At 36.9% G+C, this 24,937-nt stretch overlaps 1 protein-coding gene across 1 annotated transcript in view; it reads right to left on the bottom strand.

The window, feature by feature from the left end:
• The window catches only part of LOC150108649 (mitochondrial import inner membrane translocase subunit Tim29), a 71,341-nt gene that overhangs the window by 35,546 nt on the left and 10,858 nt on the right, over positions 1–24,937 (bottom strand). Inside the window, exon 2 of the mRNA XM_090416123.1 lies at positions 4,320–4,421. Coding sequence (XP_090272249.1) covers positions 4,320–4,421 — 102 coding nt within the window. The remainder of the gene's footprint in view (positions 1–4,319; positions 4,422–24,937) is intronic.

Below are 24,937 nucleotides of genomic sequence, written 5' to 3'. Positions count from 1 at the left end.
GAATTATGAAGAGAAGCAAAGGAAGCAAATGAAGTCAACAAAATGAGGCAAGGAAATCTTGGGCCACAGTAAATCATGAAGATTTCAGGTCTGATAACCTTTGGTATAGGATATTAGACCACAAAAGTATGTTCCACACTTCTTATGGAGGGCAATTTATATAATGGATTATGGAAAGTTTAAGTGAGATGTAGTGATAAAGGATGCCAGCTGATGTTTCAGTGATGAATAACAAACTAGACTTGTTTTATAGGAAGAAAAGTGGAGATATAATAAACATATACAGTAAGTTACTTCAAATTTTCACAAATTGACTAATACTGAGGAGAATTTTCAGAACATAACTTGTGTGTGGAGGTACTTAAGGGTCAAAGCTGTATAACTGAGAAGAGACCTCCACATAGCCTTTAAAGGAATGCAGAGAAGCGACCAAGGCTTCTGACCTAATGTCCAATCCTCACCTTCTCGTGGTGTACCCTGTTAGGTATCTACCTGGATACTGAACGAACGAGAAGGATGGGCTTGCAATTTGGGATTTAGCCGATCAAATTGTAATTCTTATTGGCTTAAACCATATTACAAAATGATGGTACAACATGACAAAATTTCATGCCGGCCTGGGGCGTCACCCAGTTAAACAAGGCCCCTCTTGTTTTCACCAGGGAACCAGGGTGAACAGCGAAAAGTCAGCTACTGGAACAAATCTGAAAAACCACCCCAACTCAACATCACCAGAGTTAAAGATCAGTACTATCAATAAGAAGCACGAATGGTAAAGAAATGGAGCTAGCTGAGGAATTAGATAAATACCAGATCAACATAATAGGGGTAACTGAAACAAAAAAGACAAAAACTGGTAAGATCTTTCTGAGCAATAAATACAAAATGTTATATTCAAGCAATGACATTCAAGGAAAACAAGGAGTAGCCATAGTATTCAACACTAAATACAAGGCTAATCTTTTTGAATGGCAGGCAGTCTCAAGTAGAGTGATGTGGGCAAGTATCAGAATGGGGAACTGGACAATGAGACTTATTTGTGCCTATGTTCCCACAGAAGGTTCTACTAAGGTAGAAGTGGAGGATTTTGAGGCTTTAGAAAAAGCAACTGACACAATGAAAAAGGAAAAGTTGGTCCTAGTTGGGGATCTAAATAGCAGAGTAGGAAATGATTGTCAGACATACAAAAATATTTTGGGAAAATTTAGAGAAAAGAGCAAAAGCTAATAATAATGGCTAATATTTGTTGGATTTCTGCTCAGGACACGAACCGGTTATTACTAACACCATGTTCCAACATAAAAATGTGCACAAATTCACATGGAGAGAAGAGGCAAGGAATAAGAAAAGTCTCATTGACTATGTTATTGCTGATAGTGATGTTTTTTCCCTGGTGCAGGTCACCAGAGTGTACTAAGGAATTGAAATCGGAAGCAATCACAATTTAGTCTTGAGCAGGATAAAATTGAATTTCATATTGAAAAGAATAACATGTAAGAAAGTTTTAAAGCGAATTAAAGTTGAACAGCTCTCAGATGTGAACTGTAGACTAAAATACACAAAGATTATTGAAGAAAAAATGAAAGAGTTGAGAACAGTAACCAAACTTTAGAGATTCAGTGGCAAGTCTTGAAGAAAACCTTGATCGATTCAGCCAGAGAGGCATGTGGTGAGGTTGTCTGCAAGGATAGAAAAATCAAAACTCCATGGTGGACACAAGAAGTTAAAGAGGCAGTGAAGGAAAAGAAGAAAGTATATCAAAAGTTCCTGGCAAATAAGTCAGCTTGTGCTCTCAGAGAATACAGAGACAAATGTAAGAAAGCTAAACACTGTGTAAAACTAGCTAAACAAAAGTCATGGGAGGACTTTGGCAAGAATATAGAAAATAAATATCAAGAAGGTGGTAAAATATTTTGGAAGTTGTTGAAGAAGCTTAGAAATGGAGGAAAGAGTGCTGTAAAAGGAGTTAGAGATGATAAATGTGACATAAAAATAGGAGAAAAAAAGATATCCTTGAAGTATGGAGTAATTACTTTGAGAAATTGCTAAATGAAACAAGCAGTGATAGCACAGTGGTAAAAAACATTCAACAGGCATATAGTCAGGAATGCATATCCATACTTGAAGTAGAAAAAGCCATCAGAGGCTTAAAATGTGGAAAGGCAACAGGAGTAGATGATATTAGACCAGAAATGCTGAAGTATAGTGGTATAAAAGTCTTGCAGTGGCTGCGCTGCATAGTTCAAAAGGCCTGGACAGAGGGACGAGACGAATTCCCAATGATTGGAGTAGAGCTCTCATAGTACCCATATATAAAAAGGGAAATAAAACTGAATGTGAGAATTACAGAGGTATTTCCCTAATGAGTGTTCCTGGTAATATATATGCAAGTATACTTGAGAAACAGTTGCGAAGAATTGTAGAAGAAAAGCTTGGTGAGGAACAAGCTGGATTCAGGTCAAACAGAGGCTGTCAGGATTAGATCTTCACTTAACGACAAATAGTGGAGAAATTATGGGAATATAACAAAGATCTCTAATTGAGTTTTGTAGATCTGGAAAAGGCATATGATAAGGTGCCAAGAGAGAAGCTATTCAATACGCTACAGTTATGGTGTCAATGGGGCATTATATCAAACAATACTTAGTCTTTATTTGAGTTGTAAGTCAGCAGTTAGTATTGATGGAAGTACAGGAAGATGGTTTAATGTTAAATCTGGTGTGAGACAAGGATATAACATTATCCCCTCTGTTATTCATTATCTATATGGATCACATTATGAAGGAAAGTGGTATTAAACATGATATCAGAATTGGAGATGTTAATGTCAGCTCTTTGCTTTATGGAGATGATGTTATACTTATCAATAAATCCGCTATGAGTCTGCAAGATTCTCTGACTAAATTGAATAACTGCTGCAATAGATATGGTGTGAAGGTCAGCAATAAAAAGACAAAGACGATGAAAATAGGCAGAATCGATGAAAATGTCAACTGCATTGTGAACAGAGAACCCGTAGAACAAGTAAAACATTTCACCTACTTAGGCATGATTTTTAGTGAAGATGGTAAATTAAATATGGAAATAGACAACAGAATCAATAAAGCTGGCATAGTAGGAAGTCAATTGAATAAATTCATATGGAATAAGAGAGAAATTAGTCGGAACACTAAATTAGCTGTATACAAGACAGTGTTCAAACCAGTTTTAACTTATGGATCTGAGAGCTGGGTCAGAAGTAAAACAGTTGACCAAAGAGTAGAGACCACAGATATGAGAATCTTGAGAAAGATTAGAGGCGTGAACAGATGGCATCAATGGCAATATCATATTAAGAATGAGGATATTAGGAAAGAACTTGACATTGTCAGCATCCAGAAATGCGTTAGCAGAGCTAATCTCAGGTGGTATGGTCATTTAAACAGAATTGGCGAGAAAAGATTATCAAAATAGGTGTTCTCTGCCAGGTTAGCAGGAAAACGACCCAGAGGAAGACCAAGATATAGGTGGATTGATACAGTACAAAGTGCCTTAGACGACAGATATATAAGATCTGATAATATTGGGGTCTTGACAAGTAACAGACTGATTTGGAGGAACGTTGTAGATAGGAAGTTAGTAATGATGTAAATTTTTCATGTAGTACTATCATATCCTATACATCCCTTGAGGGTACATGGCAGGAATTTGATGATGGTGATGAACTTGTGTGTGGGGGGGGGGACTGAACCAAGAAGTGTTAGCAAGGATCTAAGGACTAGATTTTTTCTTAGAGAATGCTGAATGAGTAGAATAGTTTACATGATGCTATTGTGGGTACCTTGTTGGTGAATTAGTTCAAAGTAAAACATGAGATATTGTACATATATTGGACTGGTTGGTTAAGTGTTTAGGACCTCCCTCGATAAGTCCATGGTGATGCCTGTGTAGTAATAGTAATAATAATGACAGCAATTTTTACTGAAGACTATGAACTCTAAATCTAATCACAATTTAACTATTAGCTTTAAGCAAGAGTCTTATATTGCCAATAGTGGCAACAGGATTTAAATCTACAGGATGAAGGTTCAAATCCTGCTGTAGCATAGGTGTTTGTGAATGTCTTTAATCAATAGATGAATTTCATCAACCCTTCTTAGTGAAAGCCTGAAGCAATTTGAATGGGGTACCATTTTTGTTCTCTACAACAAGTCTTCCAAGCTTATCAAACTCTTATCTCATTGAAACATGGCATAGGTTTTTACAATAATTCATGAATGATATCACCATTAAAAAAAAAAAAAATACAAACAGAAAATCAATAAACCGCATACAATTACCTGTTAAAATAAATGCTGCTTTTCTGGGCTTCTCTCTTGATTCTTTAATAACATCTGTGGCCACAGTTCTGTAATCCTCATAAAGATTTTTCCAAAAACCACCTGCATTTAAAAAGTTATATGACTATTTCCAGAATATTATCCCTTATATCAAGTATCCTTAAAATATAAACTAACAGTATTCAAATTCAGGTTAACAGCATAAAAAATGCAATAAATATTAGTTTAATTTCTTCTGTGAATTCATGAATGATTCAATTCATGAATTGAATTGAACTTATGTTTAGAATGAATTCTGTGAATTCATTCTAAACATAAGTTCAGAAAGGGTTCACTTTTGAAAACATTAGTCTTTTCCAACATCAATCAAGAAATTCAAAGAAAAGATATTCAACACTGTCCCAGAAGTACTCAAAATATCACAGTATGACAACAAAAGTACAACTGCAAGCATATCACTTGAGTAACTTACCAGGAAATGGCCATAAGCAACTGGAATTATTATGTGAAACCTTCAAAGAGTCCAAAGACTCATCACAGGAGAGTACTCCACTCCTACTTAATACACCTACTACAAACAACTACTATCAATGCCATCTACTGTCCATCATCACCATCAACAATATTTTTGTTGTCCGTAAATTGCATGCGTTCTGGTGGCTGATTTGTTTGTATGCAGGATGAAAAACCTGAGTTTCCAGGAGAAAAAAAAACCCTGCTACTTCCATATGAGATTGGCTAACTCACCTTCGATTGAAAAAGTCCATGTAAAGATTCCTCTCATCATGACAAGAATTGAACTCAGGCTTAAATTAAGGGGATATTAAATCCCACATAGTTTTAAAACCGAAAAAGAAACTCAAAGATTGGAATCAGAGAGTTTCTTGCCGAATATAGTAAACTATAAAGTATCGGCGACACTAGCGTTAGCAAATGCAAGTGATCCTAGTACGTAGTACAATACCGGACGACTCGTTGCAAAGGTGGGGGAAGTTCAGATCGCTATTCTTAGGTATTTTCCATAATGTAAAAACACATTTCCTAGGAAATGTATGCTGTTATTACATTATGGAGAGAGGTCACTACCCAGACCGGTTTCAGCCTTTTTGAGGCTTCATCAGTGAGTAGCTAGACCTAATACCAAAGTGTATAGCGAAAAGAACTTATATACTCTGCGAACGAGTTATCCAAACAGGTGCAACTATTAAGTTACTTAAATATAAAGAGCTAATAAGCTTCATTTCGGCAATGAAAACATTACTTAAATTAAGGGGATATTAAATCCCACATAGTTTTAAAACCGAATAAGAAACTCAAAGATTGGAATCAGAGAGTTTCTTGCCGAATATAGTAAACTATAAAGTATCGGCGACACTAGCGTTAGCAAATGCAAGTGATCCTAGTACTTAGTACAATACCGGACGACTCGTTGCAAAGGTGGGGGAAGTTCAGATCGCTATTCTTAGGTATTTTCCATAATGTAAAAACACATTACTTCTCTCCATAATGTAATAACAGCATACATTTCCTAGGAAATGTGTTTTTACATTATGGAAAATACCTAAGAATAGCGATCTGAACTTCCCCCACCTTTGCAACGAGTCGTCCGGTATTGTACTAAGTACTAGGATCACTTGCATTTGCTAACGCTAGTGTCGCCGATACTTTATAGTTTACTATATTCGGCAAGGAACTCTCTGATTCCAATCTTTGAGTTTCTTATTCGGTTTTAAAACTATGTGGGATTTAATATCCCCTTAATTTAAGTAATGTTTTCATTGCCGAAATGAAGCTTATTAGCTCTTTATATTTAAGTAACTTAATGGTTGCACCTGTTTGGATAACTCGTTCGCAGAGTATATAAGTTCTTTTCGCTATACACTTTGGTATTAGGTCTAGCTACTCACCGATGAAGCCTCAAAAAGGCTGAAACCGGTCTGGGTAGTGACCTCTCTCCATAATGTAATAACAGCATACATTTCCTAGGAAATGTGTTTTTACATTATGGAAAATACCTAAGGATAGCGATCTGAACTTCCCCCACCTTTGCAACGAGTCGTCCGGTATTGTACTAAGTACTAGGATCACTTGCATTTGCTAACGCTAGTGTCGCCGATACTTTATAGTTTACTATATTCGGCAAGAAACTCTCTGATTCCAATCTTTGAGTTTCTTATTCGGTTTTAAAACTATGTGGGATTTAATATCCCCTTAATTTAAGTAATGTTTTCATTGCCGAAATGAAGCTTATTAGCTCTTTATATTTAAGTAACTTAATGGTTGCACCTGTTTGGATAACTCGTTCGCAGAGTATATAAGTTCTTTTCGCTATACACTTTGATATTAGGTCTAGCTACTCACCGATGAAGCCTCAAAAAAGGCTGAAACTGGTCTGGGTAGTGACCTCTCTCCATAATGTAATAACAGCATACATTTCCTAGGAAATGTGTTTTTACATTATGGAAAATACCTAAGGATAGCGATCTGAACTTCCCCCACCTTTGCAACGAGTCGTCCGGTATTGTACTACGTACTAGGATCACTTGCATTTGCTAACGCTAGTGTCGCCGATACTTTATAGTTTACTATATTCGGCAAGAAACTCTCTGATTCCAATCTTTGAGTTTCTTATTCGGTTTTAAAACTATGTGGGATTTAATATCCCCTTAATTTAAGTAATGTTTTCATTGCCGAAATGAAGCTTATTAGCTCTTTATATTTAAATGAACTCAGGCTTTTTTCTAATCAAAGGGTGCAATGTACCGTTGTTTTCCAATTGCGCTTCAAAGCCTACGTAGCGCAATTGGAGGAACAACGGTACATTGCATCCTTCAATTGGAATAGGCCTAAGTTCGATTCTCGTCGTGACGGGAGGAATCTTTATCTGGACGATTTCAATCGAAGGTGAGTTAGCCGATCTCATACAGCTGTAGCAGGGTTTTTTCTCCTGGAAACTCGGGTTTTTCATCCCGCATACAGATAAATCGGCCCTTCAGAACACATGCAATTTACAGACAAAAAATACTAGTTGTGGTGGTGGTGGAGGTAGATGGCATTGATGGAGTTGATTTGTAGTAGAGGTTCGGTGTAGTGGTTGAGGCAGTTGTAAGTGTCCTCCCACGATGAATCTTCGGACCCCTTGGAGGTATCAGGAATAATAATAATAATAAATCTCTAGGCTTTCACAGTTAATAAAAAATAATAATAAAACAAATAAAAAAAATGAGTACAGGCAAAGTTGAACAATAACAAATACAATTTTTACACAAAAACTACAAATGTCATTTAACAAGACGACAGCAATTAATGATGCTGGTATGCTATAGTAAGTTTAAATAATTCACTCTGCACAGTACTGGTATTCTGAAAAAAAAATTACTTTCTAGAGCCTTTAACACACCTTACTGGCCATTAAAGATCAAATACGCACCCTCAAAAGCTTCGTATCCATCATAAATTTCAATGTAATATCAATGGTATTACAATTTTAATATGCACTTCACATCCATGGAAATGTGGACGTATATATACGTCCTGGCCAGTAGCGTGGATAATGGCAAGTTAAATTTAGCAATGGACTATTTATAGTAAACAACGTGAGCCGTGGGAAGGGAAGCACAACATGAATTGTAGTACTTCCTAACAGAACATAACAATACAGAATATGTCTGTTGAAGGTTAACATGGAAAAAATATACTTGGAACCACTGCAGGGTCAACAAACGCTGACTATTCTGGTGGGAAAGGATCTTTGCACCTCTATAGGTTTAGATGGAATAATCTTCAACATGGTTACAGGTGATAACAGCATTATGGCTTCCAAAATCCATCTTGCTTGGCAAATACTAATGGATATGAAGAATCATATAACTACAACAATTTTATAATCATGAAGCCAGAACAAGAATTGGCCTACTCTGCAACACACATATTGATTGTTCTATTTGCATGACAACACTTCAAGTTGTAAATGCTTGCACCTATAATAAATTTAGTTTAATCCTTTATCCAAGTGTAAGCAAACAAAGTTTGCACCTGAAAATATCTTCAGGACTGAGGTAAGATGGTACAACACCAGGCAACTCCAAGCAAATGTGGACCAAGCTCTCATCACTCCTTGTCTCAGTATCTCCCATGATGCAAAGCACATCTCCTTGTGAATATGTATACTGCTATGCATTAAGGAAAGGGCCACTACCCAGACCGGTTTCGACCTTTATTGAGGTCTCGTCAGTGGGAGGCAGGCCCAAACGTGGAGATACTAAGGCCTCAATAAAGGTCGAAACCGGTCTGGGTTGTGGCCCTTCACTTGATGCATAGCAGTATACATGTCTGCAAGGAGATGTGCTTTGCATTATGGGAGATACTGAGACAAGGAGTGATGAGAGCTTGGTCCACCTATGCTCGGAGTTACCTGGTGTTGCACCACCTTACCTCAGTCCTGAAGATATTTTCAGGCGCAAACTTTGTTTGCTTATGCTTGCACCTATTCTAGTAACAGAATCCATGCCATCCTGAATCTCTGGGAGAAAAACTTTTCCACTTCTGTATAAAAATACTCACAATCACTTAAAAAGCATTATAAATGTAGTATAGCTTATGTATAAGACAGTATCAAAAATCAGGAGTTTTCAAAAGCATAATTCTTCTTCTTTTAGGTATAGTTGCCATAATTAGTACAAATTTGTCTTTTGAATAATTATGGTTAATTTGTGGGAAAACTGGAAGAAAAAAGCTATTCCAAAGTATAGATGAAATGCAGATTAAAGAAGATGAAAGCCAGTTCAATAAGTTTGAAATTGGACCATACACAAATGCAGAGCATTTTTATAGATTTTGAGGAATACAGGGAGGTTAATGGATGTCCAGTGAGTTGAGTCAGTGAAAGAACTTTGGCTCAACTGTTATGAAAAAAAAAAAAAGGTAACAGAAGCAAATCTTAGCAGGTGTTCAAAAAAAAGATGATTCTTGATTATGAAGACATTCAAGGAATTTCATTTCATGTGCCACCCTAAATCTGATAATCTGATAATCAAATGTGATATATAAAATAAAACTTATGCTGAGTCAGTAATAACAGTGAACTCATCTAGGGCAAACAAAAAATATATCTTCATTTTGGCAAATACACCATTTTATCTTTGATTGTAAGCATGTAATATTGCAGCTCCCATTCTTCATTAAACACTCTATTCTCTTCCTTAATTGTTCTTTTCTTTGTATTTGGGAAATTTTGGGCTATCAAATAAAATTAAAAAAAAAAAAATTATAAACAAATTATATAAAACTTCTACTCATTCAGCTTGCCATAAAACAACAATACATGCGACAGCACCACAATACTGCAACACACATGCCAAACTAAATTAAACAGTTTCTTTTTAATCTAGTTCATAATGCACCGAGCAGGCATAGTGGCCTCTAGTGACAAATTAATATAATACGATAGCAAGCTAACCATTGAACAACAGATAAGGATGAAACAGCAACCAGAGAACAATGGATAGATTGATAATAGTTTTTTTTTAACACTGTGCTCTAAAAATAACATTTTTTAAATATAATTAATTAAAATGCATGCTTTTTTTGAGAATGTATAATTTGTAAATGATGAAGATATGTAATTGACAAAATATGCAAAAAAGGACACAGGTTCCCATGCCTGATCTAAATCATCAAAGTAGGAAATGGAGAGAGGAATAGAACCACATGTAAAACTGGTTTTCTACTTTTGGCCCTATCGAAATCAAACTGAAAGCTGGAGCAAGTTTTTTTACAACAATGAAGCTGAAAACAAAATAAAATAAATAAAATTTACTCAACTGGTATCCTCCCAATAGAATGGAAAAAAGCAATTGTGATTCCTATCTTTAAGAAATGTAATAGAGATGACCCTAAAAACTATAGAGGTATCAGTATACTAAATTCCTGTTACAAAATATATAGCAGAATCTTAAATAACAAACTAATGAAATATTCCGAAAACTTTATTCTAGAAGTACAGAATGGATTTAGAAAAGGACGATCATGTATAGACCCAGCCTTTTGCCTAAAATTAATAATAGAGAAAAGAAGAGAATATAATTTAGAAAACACATATTGCATTTATTGACTTTGAAAAAGCATTTGACAAAGTTAAAAGAAACATATTATTTAACAACATTAAAAGGAAGACAAATACCAAATAATATCCTAAAAGCTATCACAAGTATATATGAAAATAATCAAATACAAATAAGATTAAATCACGAGCTATCATATACAAGAGAGATAAACCAAGGGGTCCGACAGGGATGTCCCCTCTCAGCAATACTTTTTAATATCTACTTAAATGAAATAATAATAAAATGGAGTAAAAATTTACATCAAGGAATTAAACTTTCACCTACAGTTAACTTAGACACTCTCCTCTTTGCAGACGACCAAATAATAATTACAAATTCTGAAGATAACTTACAGAAAGCTATTTTAAATCTAAATGAGATATCCAAAGATTATGGTATGATAATATCAACGGAAAAATCAAAAACTATGGCCTTTAAAGGACAAGATCCATCAAGAACTAAAATAGTAATACGTGTGTAGAGGCTTAAGTGCTGTGAGGACATCATGTTGGAGGCTTAATGGATTTTTTACAACACTCAAAAAGAATTAAAATAGACTTTAATACTTCCTATATTTCGTCCTAGTCACTAGGACATCTACGGGGATTACAAAAAAATTAATGTAACATATGCACAAATAACAAACAATACTAAGCCCAACCACGTGGGTGACACTAAAGTCCTATCTAGGTAGAGCGCCCTCTAAGGGCAGTAGTAGGTGGCCTGGAATGTAAGGTGGGAACTCTGGTGATAAGTGTTTCCAAAATCTTCGGAAGCTTAATGCACCCATATTTATTGAGATTTGGTTGGTTTTTGAGAGCTGCTGCTGCTTCTAAGAAAACATTCGTTTTCTTAGAAGGCGTGTCTGGGCCTCATGGTCCAGACACGTTAGACTCCTTCCTCAGTCATCTCAACAGTCTACATCCAAGAATCCAGTTCACTATGGAAAAGGAAAAGAACAATTGTTTACCCTTCCTAGACACCTTAGTCACACGCCTGCCTAATGATACACTTACCTTCACCGTATACAGAAAACCCACACACACAGGCAGATACATTCACAAACTCTCCCACCACCACCCCTCTCAACAATATGGCATAATTAAAACTCTTACCAAGAGAGCCCACAATCTTTGTTCCAGTGGAACCGCCCTCACTAATGAGCTTAACCACATACACAGCACTTTCCTCTCCAATGGCTACAGCGATCACAGTATCAAAAAAATAATCAACTCCTCCCCCATTCCCCTTCCTTCTCGTCAACAAGATTTTAAAAATGCCATCACCATACCCTACATCCGTGGCACATCTGAAAAAATAGCCAAGATACGAAAACAATACAATCTACACACAGCATATAAGCCCCACCGCAAACTGGCTACCCTTATCCGTTCTACGAAAGATCAGCTCCCTCCTCTCTCTCTGCCTGGAGTTTACAAAGTACCGTGTTCCTGCAAGCTGGCGTACTTTGGACAAACAGGCAGATCAGCATCCATCCGTCTAGAGGAACACAAGTCTTACATCTTCAAACACAACTATGGCCATTCAGGCTTGGCTGACCATGTTTTGGACACCACCCACAGAGTATCATGGAAGAAAACCACCATGCTCCACCACAGCAAATTCAAGAAAGAGAGACTTTTCTTAGAAGCAGCAGCAGCAGCTCTCAAAAACCAACCAAATCTCAATAAATATGGGTGCATTAAGCTTCCGAAGATTTGGGAAACACTCATCACCAGAGTTCCCACCTTACATTCCAGGCCACCTACTACTGCCCTTAGAGGGCGCTCTACCTAGATAGGACTTTAGTGTCACCCACGTGGTTGGGCTTAGTATTGTTTGTTATTTGTGCATATGTTACATTAATTTTTTTGTAATCCCCGTAGATGTCCTAGTGACTAGGACGAAATATAGGAAGTATTAAAGTCTATTTTAATTCTTTTTGAGTGTTGTAAAAAATCCATTAAGCCTCCAACATGATAAAATAGTAATAGATAACAAGATCTTAGAACAGGTGAATTCATTTAACTACCTAGGATGTATGATCACATATGAAAATGAAAAAGATATAAATGTAAAAATTGCAAAATATTTAAAAATAACAGATGTAATTAACTCAATATTTAAACCAAACCTAGTTCAAAAACAAACCAGGCTAAAAGTATACAATACATTAGCCCTACTGGTCTTAATGTATGGAAGTGAAATCTGGACAATAAAACAAAAAGACAAACAAAGATTAACAACAGCAGAAATGAAGTTTATGAGAAAAACTGCAAAGTATACCCTATTTGATCACAAAAGAAATGAAGATATTATGAAGGAATTAAACCAAGAAATAATTAAAATAGAAAAAATTAAAAAATATAAACATAAATGGATGGAACACGTTCAAAGAATGAAAGAAGAAAGATTACCAAAACAAGCCTTAAAGTACAAGCCATTAGGAAAAAGAAAACCAGGACGTCCTCTTAAACGATTCAACGATGACTTCTAAGGCCGGAACAGGCCATGCTAGGCCTAAATCCTTGATACGTATGATGATGATGATGAAGCTGAAAATTTGAAAACAGCTATTATGAAACAGGTAACCCTCGTATAACGCAGATGTTAGGTTCCACAAAAATGCTGCGTTATATAAATCGCGTTATGCGAGACTCAGATCACATAAAAATAGGGTTAGGTTCTGAAGTAGTTTTTTTTTAAGATTATATAAACAATGACATATCCAACAAAAATAAATTTTTATTTAATTCAAGTAATTCATGTAAGTTAAGAAAACATAAGTTATGAAACAAATACATAGTATAAAATTATAAAAAATTATAAACTGCACGTAAACTTCATTGCACATAATACATAAATGTTTCAGGCAAAATAAAATAAAGTGCATATTTTAATCATCATCACTGTCTTCAAAAATAACATTTCATAGATGTTCTTTATTTATGAGTGGCCAGACGTCTTCGTCACTTGAAATCTCTTGGGTATCTCATTGCATACTTCGGGTGGTTTAGTTATTAAGAAGTCAGTAATCAGACCTTGCTTACCACTATGCTGCAATTTTTTATTAAGTTCATAATATGAAGCTAAACAAATATCCAATTGTCTTGTGAATTTTCCAGAGTGCTCCATTGAAAGATCATTATCCATAAAATAACTTTCTTGCCAAGTTCAATCCTTCTGCTAATTTCTTTAAACTGAATTCTTTAACGGATTCATCACAATCAGAATCTTTGGCAGAACTTTCCTTGCCAATTGATTCGACTTCCTCTATTAATTGTACCAGTTCCTCCTCATTTAAATCTATTTCCCCATCAATTAATTCACTATTGAAGAGACTGGAGCACTTATGAAGGTTGCGAAAGTTGAGTGTCATGTACTGATCGAAACCGAACGTATCTTCAGTCTTATTCAATTATTACCTTTGGCAGATTACAGTGGGTGGGTTTATCCTTATTAACAAACGCATATATCGTAAAAATGCTCTAAGTGGCCATTAGTATAAAAATATTTTTTTTACATAAAAAAAAAAAGCATTACATATTGTATGTAACTCGCCAAAAAATAAAGTGCTCAACTTGAGATTAACACACTTATGATTTTTAATGTGCTTTCCTGGCAGAAAACGAAGACAGTTTTCAACAGTAAATACTTTATATGGTGGTAAACAATTGACATACATGCATGCTAAAGGGTATTTCCCCTAATAAAAATTTGCTACTTATAACAACGTGTGTGATATGGGCAGACGCAAATTTAACGAAGATAAAATTTGATTTTTAAGTTGCGCATTGAAAAATATATGTAAAGATAAAGGGTTACTATAGTTTGTAGACCGTCTCATATCGAAACTGTGTTGTATAAGTACCGTGCTCAACAATGGCTACTACAATTTGTAGACCGTGTTATATCAAAACCGCGTTGTATAAGTACCGTGTTATACTAGGGTTACCTGTATATATATATTCAGAGAGAGAGAGAGAGACTAGTGGATATAACTGATGTTACTAATGAAGGGGGGGGGAACTAAAATAGGTGATATCCTGCTAAATAATAAATATAAGATTTTATATTCATGAAACAGTAATCAGCAAAAGGAAGGAGTAGCAAAAGCATTCAACAGCAAACACAAACATAATTGTAATTTTCTAGGAAGTAGCAACATAAACTAATTATTAATTATAAAAACTTCAATTATTAACTACCTATATTTCAGCAATGTTACACTGCCATCTTCAATCACAAAACCATATGTGCATGCACACACTCACACAAAGCAAATGAGGCTGAAGAAAGGCAACTGAAGAGTGTCCCGAAGTCCTAAAAGGTGTACTGGGCTAAATTGGGTTGTCTTGGCTGTTGGGCTGACGATCTTAGAATGTCCTTCCATTCATATTTAAGAGAAAAAAGAAAGGATCTTAGAATGTATGCTTCACAAATTTAAGGCAGTCTCATGCATCCAAATTTGTTGAGGTTTGGAAAGTTTTTCCAGAGCTGAGGTTGATTCAAGGACCAATCTTTCATACTTGTACTTGCTGTGGTGTAATAAAGTGGCCTTCTTCTGGCATATTCTGTGATGGGTGTCCAATGCATGGTCAACAAGTCCTGAGTGGCTGTATTAGTGGAACCAGATGTAGTCCTAGTTTAGGATAAGCTGATACTGGCTGTCCTGCCTGTTTGGCCATAGTAGGATAGGATAGGACAGTTTGCAACTTTAAGGGACCTAGTATACTCCAGGTAGGTCTAGGGAAAGTGGCTGGTCCTTGGTGGAGCAGATAACAGATGCTAATTTCTTATATGGTTTGTAACTAGTTGTGAGGTCATATTTTCTTAGGTTTTTGTTAGTTTTTCAGATGTACCCTGGATATATGGAATGGTAATAGATTTAGAGTAATCTCTGCTATGAAGGGAGGGGGAGTTGTGGTTAACTGGTTTTAATATTTTTTGGATTTTTTTGAGAGTTATAGCCAGTGTTCTTAAGCAAGACAAACCACCAAAAAGCAACAAAAAATAGTAATTACTAAAGCAGATAAGGGAAATACCACTCTGGTTCTAAACCAATCAGATTAAACAGGTAAGCTTGCCTCTTTACTTTTAGATCATTCTACCTACCTCCCTATAGAATATGATCCTACTAGCATCCAAATCAGAACACTCCATAGGCTCCTTAAGAAGGTTACCTCTTGGCCTGTATGATGTCCTGAACTGTTGTGGGCCGGACGTCCCTTAACCTCACTTGATCCTCCAGTTCATCCAACATATGTTCAGGAAGGTTGAACATATGTTGGATGAACATATGTTCAAAACCTTTTAACTCTAGACCCCCCCCCCAAAGACAGATATATGGACTACCAAAAATCCATAAGCATGTACTATGTCCCATTGTGGATGGGACATAATGGTAATTTGTAAATTGATCCCCACACATACAAATTAGCCAAACATTTAGCCAAAGTTGAAAGTTTATTTTTCACTTGGTTAGAGTATAATAAATTTAGTTTAATCCTTTATCCAAGTGTGAGCAAACAAAGTTTGCGCCTGAAAGTATCTTCAGGACTGGGGTAAAGTGATACAACACCAGGGCAACTCGTTGCAAAGGTGTAGCAAGCTACCAACACTCCTGCCTCAGTATCTCCTTTAATGCAAAACACATCTCCTTGCGGATATGTCTACTGTTATGCATTAAGGGAAGGGCCACTACCCAGACTAGTTTCGACCTTTATTGAGGTCTCTTCAGTGGGAGCCAGGCCCAAGCTGAGATACCAAGCAGAAGTGTTCGCAGGTCATCTACACCTATAGGAGTTGCCAAATGGTGTGCCACCTTTTTTAATAAATTACTCTGGATTTAGAGAAAGATGTTGAAAGTTTATTTTTCACTTGGTTAGAGTATAATAAATTTAGTTTAATCCTTTATCCAAGTGTGAGCAAACAAAGTTTGCGCCTGAAAGTATCTTCAGGACTGGGGTAAAGTGATACAACACCAGGGCAACTCGTTGCAAAGGTGTAGCAAGCTACCAACACTCCTGCCTCAGTATCTCCTTTAATGCAAAACACATCTCCTTGCGGATATGTCTACTGTTATGCATTAAGGGAAGGGCCACTACCCAGACTAGTTTCGACCTTTATTGAGGTCTCTTCAGTGGGAGCCAGGCCCAAGCTGAGATACCAAGCAGAAGTGTTCGCAGGTCATCTACACCTATAGGAGTTGCCAAATGGTGTGCCACCTTTTTTAATAAATTACTCTGGATTTAGAGAAAGATGTTGAAAGTTTATTTTTCACTTGGTTAGAGTATAATAAATTTAGTTTAATCCTTTATCCAAGTGTGAGCAAACAAAGTTTGCGCCTGAAAGTATCTTCAGGACTGGGGTAAAGTGATACAACACCAGGGCAACTCGTTGCAAAGGTGTAGCAAGCTACCAACACTCCTGCCTCAGTATCTCCTTTAATGCAAAACACATCTCCTTGCGGATATGTCTACTGTTATGCATTAAGGGAAGGGCCACTACCCAGACTAGTTTCGACCTTTATTGAGGTCTCTTCAGTGGGAGCCAGGCCCAAGCTGAGATACCAAGCAGAAGTGTTCGCAGGTCATCTACACCTATAGGAGTTGCCAAATGGTGTGCCACCTTTTTTAATAAATTACTCTGGATTTAGAGAAAGATGTTGAAAGTTTATTTTTCACTTGGTTAGAGTATAATAAATTTAGTTTAATCCTTTATCCAAGTGTGAGCAAACTTTTGTGAGCAAAGTGTGAGCAAATCCTTTATCCAAGTTTGCTCACACTTGGATAAAGGATTAAACTAAATTTATTATACTCTAACCAAGTGAAAAATAAACTTTCAACATCTTTCTCTAAATCCAGAGTAATTTATTAAAAAAGGTGGCACACCATTTGGCAACTCCTATAGGTGTAGATGACCTGCGAACACTTCTGCTTGGTATCTCAGCTTGGGCCTGGCTCCCACTGAAGAGACCTCAATAAAGGTCGAAACTAGTCTGGGTAGTGGCCCTTCCCTTAATGCATAACAGTAGACATATCCGCAAGGAGATGTGTTTTGCATTAAAGGAGATACTGAGGCAGGAGTGTTGGTAGCTTGCTACACCTTTGCAACGAGTTGCCCTGGTGTTGTATCACTTTACCCCAGTCCTGAAGATACTTTCAGGCGCAAACTTTGTTTGCTCACACTTGGATAAAGGATTAAACTAAATTTATTATACTCTAACCAAGTGAAAAATAAACTTTCAACATCTTTCTCTAAATCCAGAGTAATTTATTAAAAAAGGTGGCACACCATTTGGCAACTCCTATAGGTGTAGATGACCTGCGAACACTTCTGCTTGGTATCTCAGCTTGGGCCTGGCTCCCACTGAAGAGACCTCAATAAAGGTCGAAACTAGTCTGGGTAGTGGCCCTTCCCTTAATGCATAACAGTAGACATATCTGCAAGGAGATGTGTTTTGCATTAAAGGAGATACTGAGGCAGGAGTGTTGGTAGCTTGCTACACCTTTGCAACGAGTTGCCCTGGTGTTGTATCACTTTACCCCAGTCCTGAAGATACTTTCAGGCGCAAACTTTGTTTGCTCACACTTGGATAAAGGATTAAACTAAATTTATTATATTTAGCCAAAGTGTTCACACAATATACTGGCAACACACCTTCACACATAAAAAACTCAGCCCACTTTAAAGCCAGTACAGAAACTCTCACACCAACACACTGACATAATGGTCAATGTTGATGTCTCTTCCTTATTCACCAATGTTCTACTCAAAGATAACCTCATCCAAGCCAAATTTCCTCCTGACATCTCAAGCCCTATTTCAGTTCAGCATGAATTCAGGCTATTTCATTTGGCAAGGAACATTCTGCAAACAGGTAGAGGGGACAGCCATGAGTTCTCCATTCTCTCTGCCCCTGGCCAACTTCTTTATGGAGACCTCTGAAGAAAATGCCTTAAACTCTGCCCCACATAAACCCACTTTTTGACTATGCTATGTGGATATATGGAATGATGTGCTCACCATTTGGCTGCATCGTCTGGATACTATTATTATTATTATTACCCAAGACTCCATGGAGTCAAAGACTCATCCAGGAGGTCCTTTTATCAAACACATAGCTCATCATACCGTACTTTAAACACACTCAAATTCTCTGCAGACACCACACTCTCGGGCAAGGCATTCCAATCATTCACAACTCTGCATGTGTTTGATATGTGTTTGATAAAAGGACCTCCTAGATATATGGAATGATGTGCTCACCATTTGGCTGCATCGTCTGGATACTATTATTATTATTATTACCCAAGACTCCATGGAGTCAAAGACTCATCTAGGAGGTCCTTTTATCAAACACATAGCTCATCATACCGTACTTTAAACACACTCAAATACTCTGCAGACACCACACTCTCGGGCAAGGCATTCCAATCATTCACAACTCTGCATGAAAAAAACCTGCTTCTCACTTCCCTACTCACACCTTCCAGGGATGACCTCTAGTTCTTCCCTGATCTCTCACTATTTTCTGTAGAATCTCTCCAGCATTATTCCTATAACAACCCCTTAATAACTCATAGGTCTCTATCATATCTCCCCTCCTCCTCCTGTCCACCAGACTCTCCAAGTTGCATCTTCTCAATCTTTCCTCATACTCGACATTCCAGAGGTTAGAAACTACCTTAGTCAGTTGCCTCTGGATCCTCTCCAACATCTCTCCATCCTTCTGAAAACCAGGTGTCCAAATCTGGGCAAAATAGTCCATGTATGGCCTAATCAAAGGAACATTATACAATGGAACAAGAATCTTCCTACTTCAACAAGTCATTGCATCATTCCCAGAAGCCTTTGTGTTGTCTTCACAATTTTTGCTATGTGTCCTCAAAATTTCAGATCCTTATCCACTATCATCCCCCAGATCTCTTATTTCCTCCACCTCAGACAATATATCTTCACCAAGCATAAATTCTGCATTCCATTTTTGTTTTCCAAATTTTAAAACCTTACATTTTGCAACATTGAACTCACATCCTCATTCCCAATCACTCAATTTATTGAAGTCTCCTTGTAAGGCCACAACATCTTTACTCTTCATGGTTTGTCCCAACTTTGCATCATCTGCAAAAACCTGAATATCTCCATCCACATCTTCACCAATATCATTAATATACAAGTTAAACAGCAATGGTCCTAAAACAGACCTCAAGGCACACCACTAGTAACTTTCCTTTTCCTGGATATTGCTCCCCCCCATACACAACTTGTTGATACCTATCAGATAGCCAGTCTCCAATCCAACACCAATCTAATATCCAACCCCATCCACTCCAGTTTGACTACCAACTTATCACGTGGTAATCTATCAAAAGCCTTGGCAAAATCTAAGTATATCACTGTGTATCCTTCTCCTCTGTCCATGGAAGCAGCACCTTATTGTAATAAGTAAGTAGATTTCTAAAACATGATCTCCCTTTAGCAAATCCATGTTGTCCATCAAAGATAATACCATTGTTGTCAACCCAATTCTGGATCCTAGTTCTCACAAGCTTCTCCAACTTAACTATAACACCTGACACACAGATAGGCCTATAGTTTGATGCTTGAGTTCTTTTGAGTGGCATAATCTTGCTCTCCTTCCACCCCTTAGGAACTTGACCGAGTGCAAGAATCGTATTAAAAAAATATGTTAAGGCTGGCGTCAACTCCTTGGCACATTCCTTCAGAATACATGGTGATATATTATCAAGTCCCACAGCTTTATTTACATCTAGTTTGCTCAACTCCCCATACACCTCTTGCTCACTTACAGTCAGTCTCTCTTCCCCATCATAAACTGCTCTCAATCTCTCCATGAAGTCACATTCACAAGATTGAAAGACCTTTATGAACTGCTCATTAAGTATCTCCATCACCTTCTGCAACAGCTGTCTTTATACCATTTTCTCCAATCAATGTCATCCTTCCATAATCATTCTTTTTTTTTGCAGACTACATATTGAAAGAACTCCTTAGGATTCTTTTTGGCTTCATTAGATAACTGCTGTTCATACCTCTCTTTAGCTACCCTCACCAACCAAGTCACCTGCCTTGCCTGGTCTTACATACACTCCACAATTTCTCAACACGCTTAAACAATCAACACCCAAGGATCCAGTTTACCTTGGAAAAGGAAAATGACAGTTTCCCTTTCTAAGACACACTGATTACTCTCCCAGCCTGATAGATCCTTGGCTTTTTCTGTTTACAGAAAACCTACACATACAGCTGGATACATTCACCAGCAGTCACCCCCCCCCTCGTCCCAACAATATGGGATTATAAAAATCCTACATAACAGGGCAAAATTATTCAGTTCAGATAACAATGTCCTAACTACTGAACTTAACCATATCCTTAACACCTTCTTAGCCAATGGCTACAACTCCCAAAAAATATTAACACCAGTTAACTATACCCCCCCTTCATAGCAGAGATCACTCTAAATCTATCATCATTCCATATATCTGGGATACATGCGCAAAAACTAACAAAAATCCTAAGAAAATATGACCTCACAACTAGTTACAAATGACATAAGAAATTAGCATCTCTTATCTGCTCCACCAAAGACCAGCCACTTTTCCTAGACCTACCTGGGGTATACCAGGTCCCTTAAAGTTGCAAACTGGCCTATCCTACTATGGCCAAACAGTTAATATCAGGACTACATCCGGTTGCACCAATACAGCCACTCAGGACTTGCTAACCATGCATTGGACACCCACCACAGAATATGCTGGAAGAAGGCCACTTTATTACACCACAGCAAGTACAAGTACAAAAGATTGTTCCTTGAATCAACTGCAGCTCTGAAAAACTTCCCAAACTTCAACAAATTTGGGCACATGAGACTGCCTCAAAATTGGGAAGCATATATTCTAAGATCGTCAACCCAACAGCCAAGACAACCCAATTTAGCCCAGGGCACCTTTTAGGACTCCAGGACACTCTTCAGTTGCCTTTCTTCAGCGTCATTTCCTTAGTGTGAATGCCTGGTTAAACATATCATTGTTTTATGATCCCTGAAAATGGCAATGTAACATTGCCGAAATATAGGTAGTTATTAATTAAAGTTTGTATAATTAATAATTAGTTTCCATTGACATTTCCTAAGAAAAATTAAAAACACAAACATAAACTTCTTGACTGGAATGCAATTTCAAGTAAATTGGGCAAATTTTTGACAAATTAATGCAATCGTATTTGTTCAGATTAGGAGCATGCTTCATAGCCATGGCTGACTCAAAAAATGATCTTTCTGACCTGTAATGACCATTATATAGCACATTGGTTTTTTTCTCGTCTAATCCTGTGTGAATATGTCCTAAGCATGGTCTGCCAGTTCAGACTTGCCATAATAATTATATTTCTTATGTTCTTCAAGGCAGATAGATATTAACAGATCTTCCTGTCCATCTACAGCAGGCCAAGTCACAGAGAACTTCATGCACCTCAGGATATGCTAGAGGATTAAGTTTAACCTTAGGATAGCAGATTATCATCATCATCATCAAATTCCTGCCATGTACCCTCAAGGGGTGTACAGGATATGATAGTACTACATGAAAAAAATTACATCATTATTAATATCCTATCTACAATTTTCCTCCAAATCAGTCTGTTACTTGTAAAGACTCCAACATTATCAGAGCTTATATTTCTATCGTCTAAAGCACTTTGTACCATATCAATCCACCTATATCTTGGTCTTCCTCTGGGTCGTTTTGCTGCCAACCTAGCAGAGAACACTTGTTTTGCTAATCTTTCCTCTCCCATTCTATTTAAGTGACCATACCACCTGAGATTAGCTCTGCTAACACATTCCTGGATGCTGACAATGTCAAGTTCTTTCCTAATATCCTCATTTTTAATATGATATTGCCATTGATGCCATCTGTTCACACCTATAGTCTTTCTCAGGACTCTCATATCTGTGGTCTCTAGTCTTTGGTCAAGTGTTTTACTTCTGACCCAGCTCTCAGATCCATAAGTTAAAACTGGTTTGAACACTGTCTTGTATACAGCTAATTTAGTGTTCCGACTAATTTCTCTCTTATTCCATATGAATTTATTCAATTGACTTCCCACCATACCAGCTTTGCTGATTCTGCTGTCTATTTCTATATTTAATTTACCATCTTCAGTAAAAATCGTGCCTAAATAGCTGAAATGTTTTACTTGTTCCACAGGTTCTCCATTCACAACACAGTTGACATTTTCAATGATTCTGCCTATTTTCATTGTCTTTGTCTTTTTATTGCTGACCTTCATACCATATCTATTACAACAGCCATTCAATTTAGTCAGAGAATCTTGCAGACTTGTAGCAGATTTATTTAGAAGTACAACATCATCCGCATAAAGCAAAGAACTGACATTAACATCTCCAATTTTGATATCATGTTTAATACCACTTTCCTTCATAATGTGATCCATATAGATAATGAATAACAGAGGGGATAATGTACATCCTTGTCTCACACCAGATTTAACATTAAACCATCTTCCTGTACTTCCTTCAATTCTAACTGCTGACTTACAACTCAAATAAAGACTAAGTATTGCTTGATATAATGCCCCATTAACACCATATAACTGCAGCGTATTGAATAGCTTCTCTCTTGGCACCTTGTCATATGCCTTTTCCAAATCAACAAAACTTAAAAACAGATCTTTGTTATATTCCCATGCTTTCTCAACTATTTGTCGTAAAGTGAAGATCTGATCCTGACAGCCTCTATTTGGCCTGAATCCAGCTTGTTCTTCACCAAGCTTTTCTTCTGCAATTCTTCTTAACCGTTTCTCAAGTATACTTGCATATATCTTACCAGGAACACTCAGTAATGAAATGCCTCGGTAATTCTCACATTCAGTTTTATTTCCCTTTTTATATATGGGTACTATGAGAACTCTACTCCAATCATCGGAAATTCGTCCCTCTGTCCAGGCTTTCTGAACTATGCAGTGCAGCCACTGTAAGACTCTTGTACCACCATACGTCAGCATTTCTGGTCGAATATCATCTACTCCTGCTGCCTTTCCACATTTCAAGCCTTTGATGGCTTTTTCTACCTTCAAGTATGGATATGTATTCCTGACTGCATGCCTGGTCAGTGTTTTTTATCACTGTGCTGTCATCACTACTTGTTTCATTTAGCAGTTTTTCAAAGTAATTACTCCATACTTTAAGGATATCTTTTTCTCCTGTTTTCATGTCACCTTTGTCATCTCTAACTCCTTTTACAGCACTCTTTCCTCCATTACTAAGCTTCTTCAAAAACTTCAAGAATATTTTGCCACCTTCTTGATATTTATTTTCTATATTCTTGCCAAAGTCCTCCCATGCTTTTGTTTAGCTAGTTTTACACACTGTTTAGCTTTCTTACATTTGTCTCTATATTCTGTAAGAGTAAAAGCTGACCTATTTTCCAGGAACTTTTGATATGCTTTCTTCTTTTCCTTCACTGCCTCTCTAACTTCCTGTGTCCACCAGGGAGTTCTGATTTTTTTATCCTTGCACACAACCTCACCACATGCCTCTCTGGCAGAATCAATCAATGTTTTCTTCAGAGTTTGTCAATGAATCTCCAAGGTTTGATTCCTGTTCTCAAACTCTTTCATTTTTTCTTCAATAATCTTTGTGTATTTTAGTCTACAGTTCACATCTGAGAGAGTTGCTAATATAACATGTGGTTTGAATATGGTGTGAAGGTCATATTTTATTAGTACTTTTGGGAATTTTATTAGTACTAGTAAGGAATAGTGGTGTTTTGTTCTTGTATGTTAGAGGAGAAAAAGTAGGAGGGCCATATAGTATTTTATCTAGGAGCTGTAGTCAATGGCTAAGAAAGTATGGCAAAGATGTTTACATTCTGCGGAAAGAGCTACATAATTAGAACAAATAGCCCTAGCCCTGTATGTAAGGTGTTTTTAGAATACCATACTGTTGGGCTAGATGAAAGAGCTACATAATTAGATCAAATAGCCCTAGCTCTGTATTTAAATGTTTTTAGAATACCATACTGTTGGGCTAGATGAAAGAGCTACATAATTAGATCAAATAGCCCTGGCTCTGTATTTAAATGTTTTTAGAATACCATACTGTTGGGCTGGATGATGATGTGATTGCTTATATAGATATCTTCCTGTGTGTTGGCTTTCTATAAAAGGAAAAAGATAGTGAACCATCTGAAAGAAGGATGACTAATGTGTCAAGTAAATAGTTATTGGATTCTTTTTCTACTGTGAAGTGAATTTTGGGATGTTGACTGTTTAGATAAATAACAAAAGAATCCAAAGTGTCTTGCCCATTGGACCAAATGGCAAACGTCATCAACAAAGCATAACCACTAGGTATGCAGTTGTGGTAAGTATTTTGTTTTAGAATTGTTCCTTGTAAAAGTTAGCTAAGGGGAGGGGAACCCATTGAAGTCCCATTAGTCTGTTTGTAGATGAACATAGATGTTT

The sequence above is a fragment of the Typopeltis vanoorti genome, chromosome 3, assembly GCF_054136105.1.
Source record: "Typopeltis vanoorti isolate ZY-2024b chromosome 3, IOZ_Tvanoo_1.0, whole genome shotgun sequence".
Lineage (NCBI taxonomy): Eukaryota > Metazoa > Arthropoda > Arachnida > Uropygi > Thelyphonidae > Typopeltis > Typopeltis vanoorti.
This window is presented reverse-complemented; position numbering and strand designations above follow the sequence as displayed.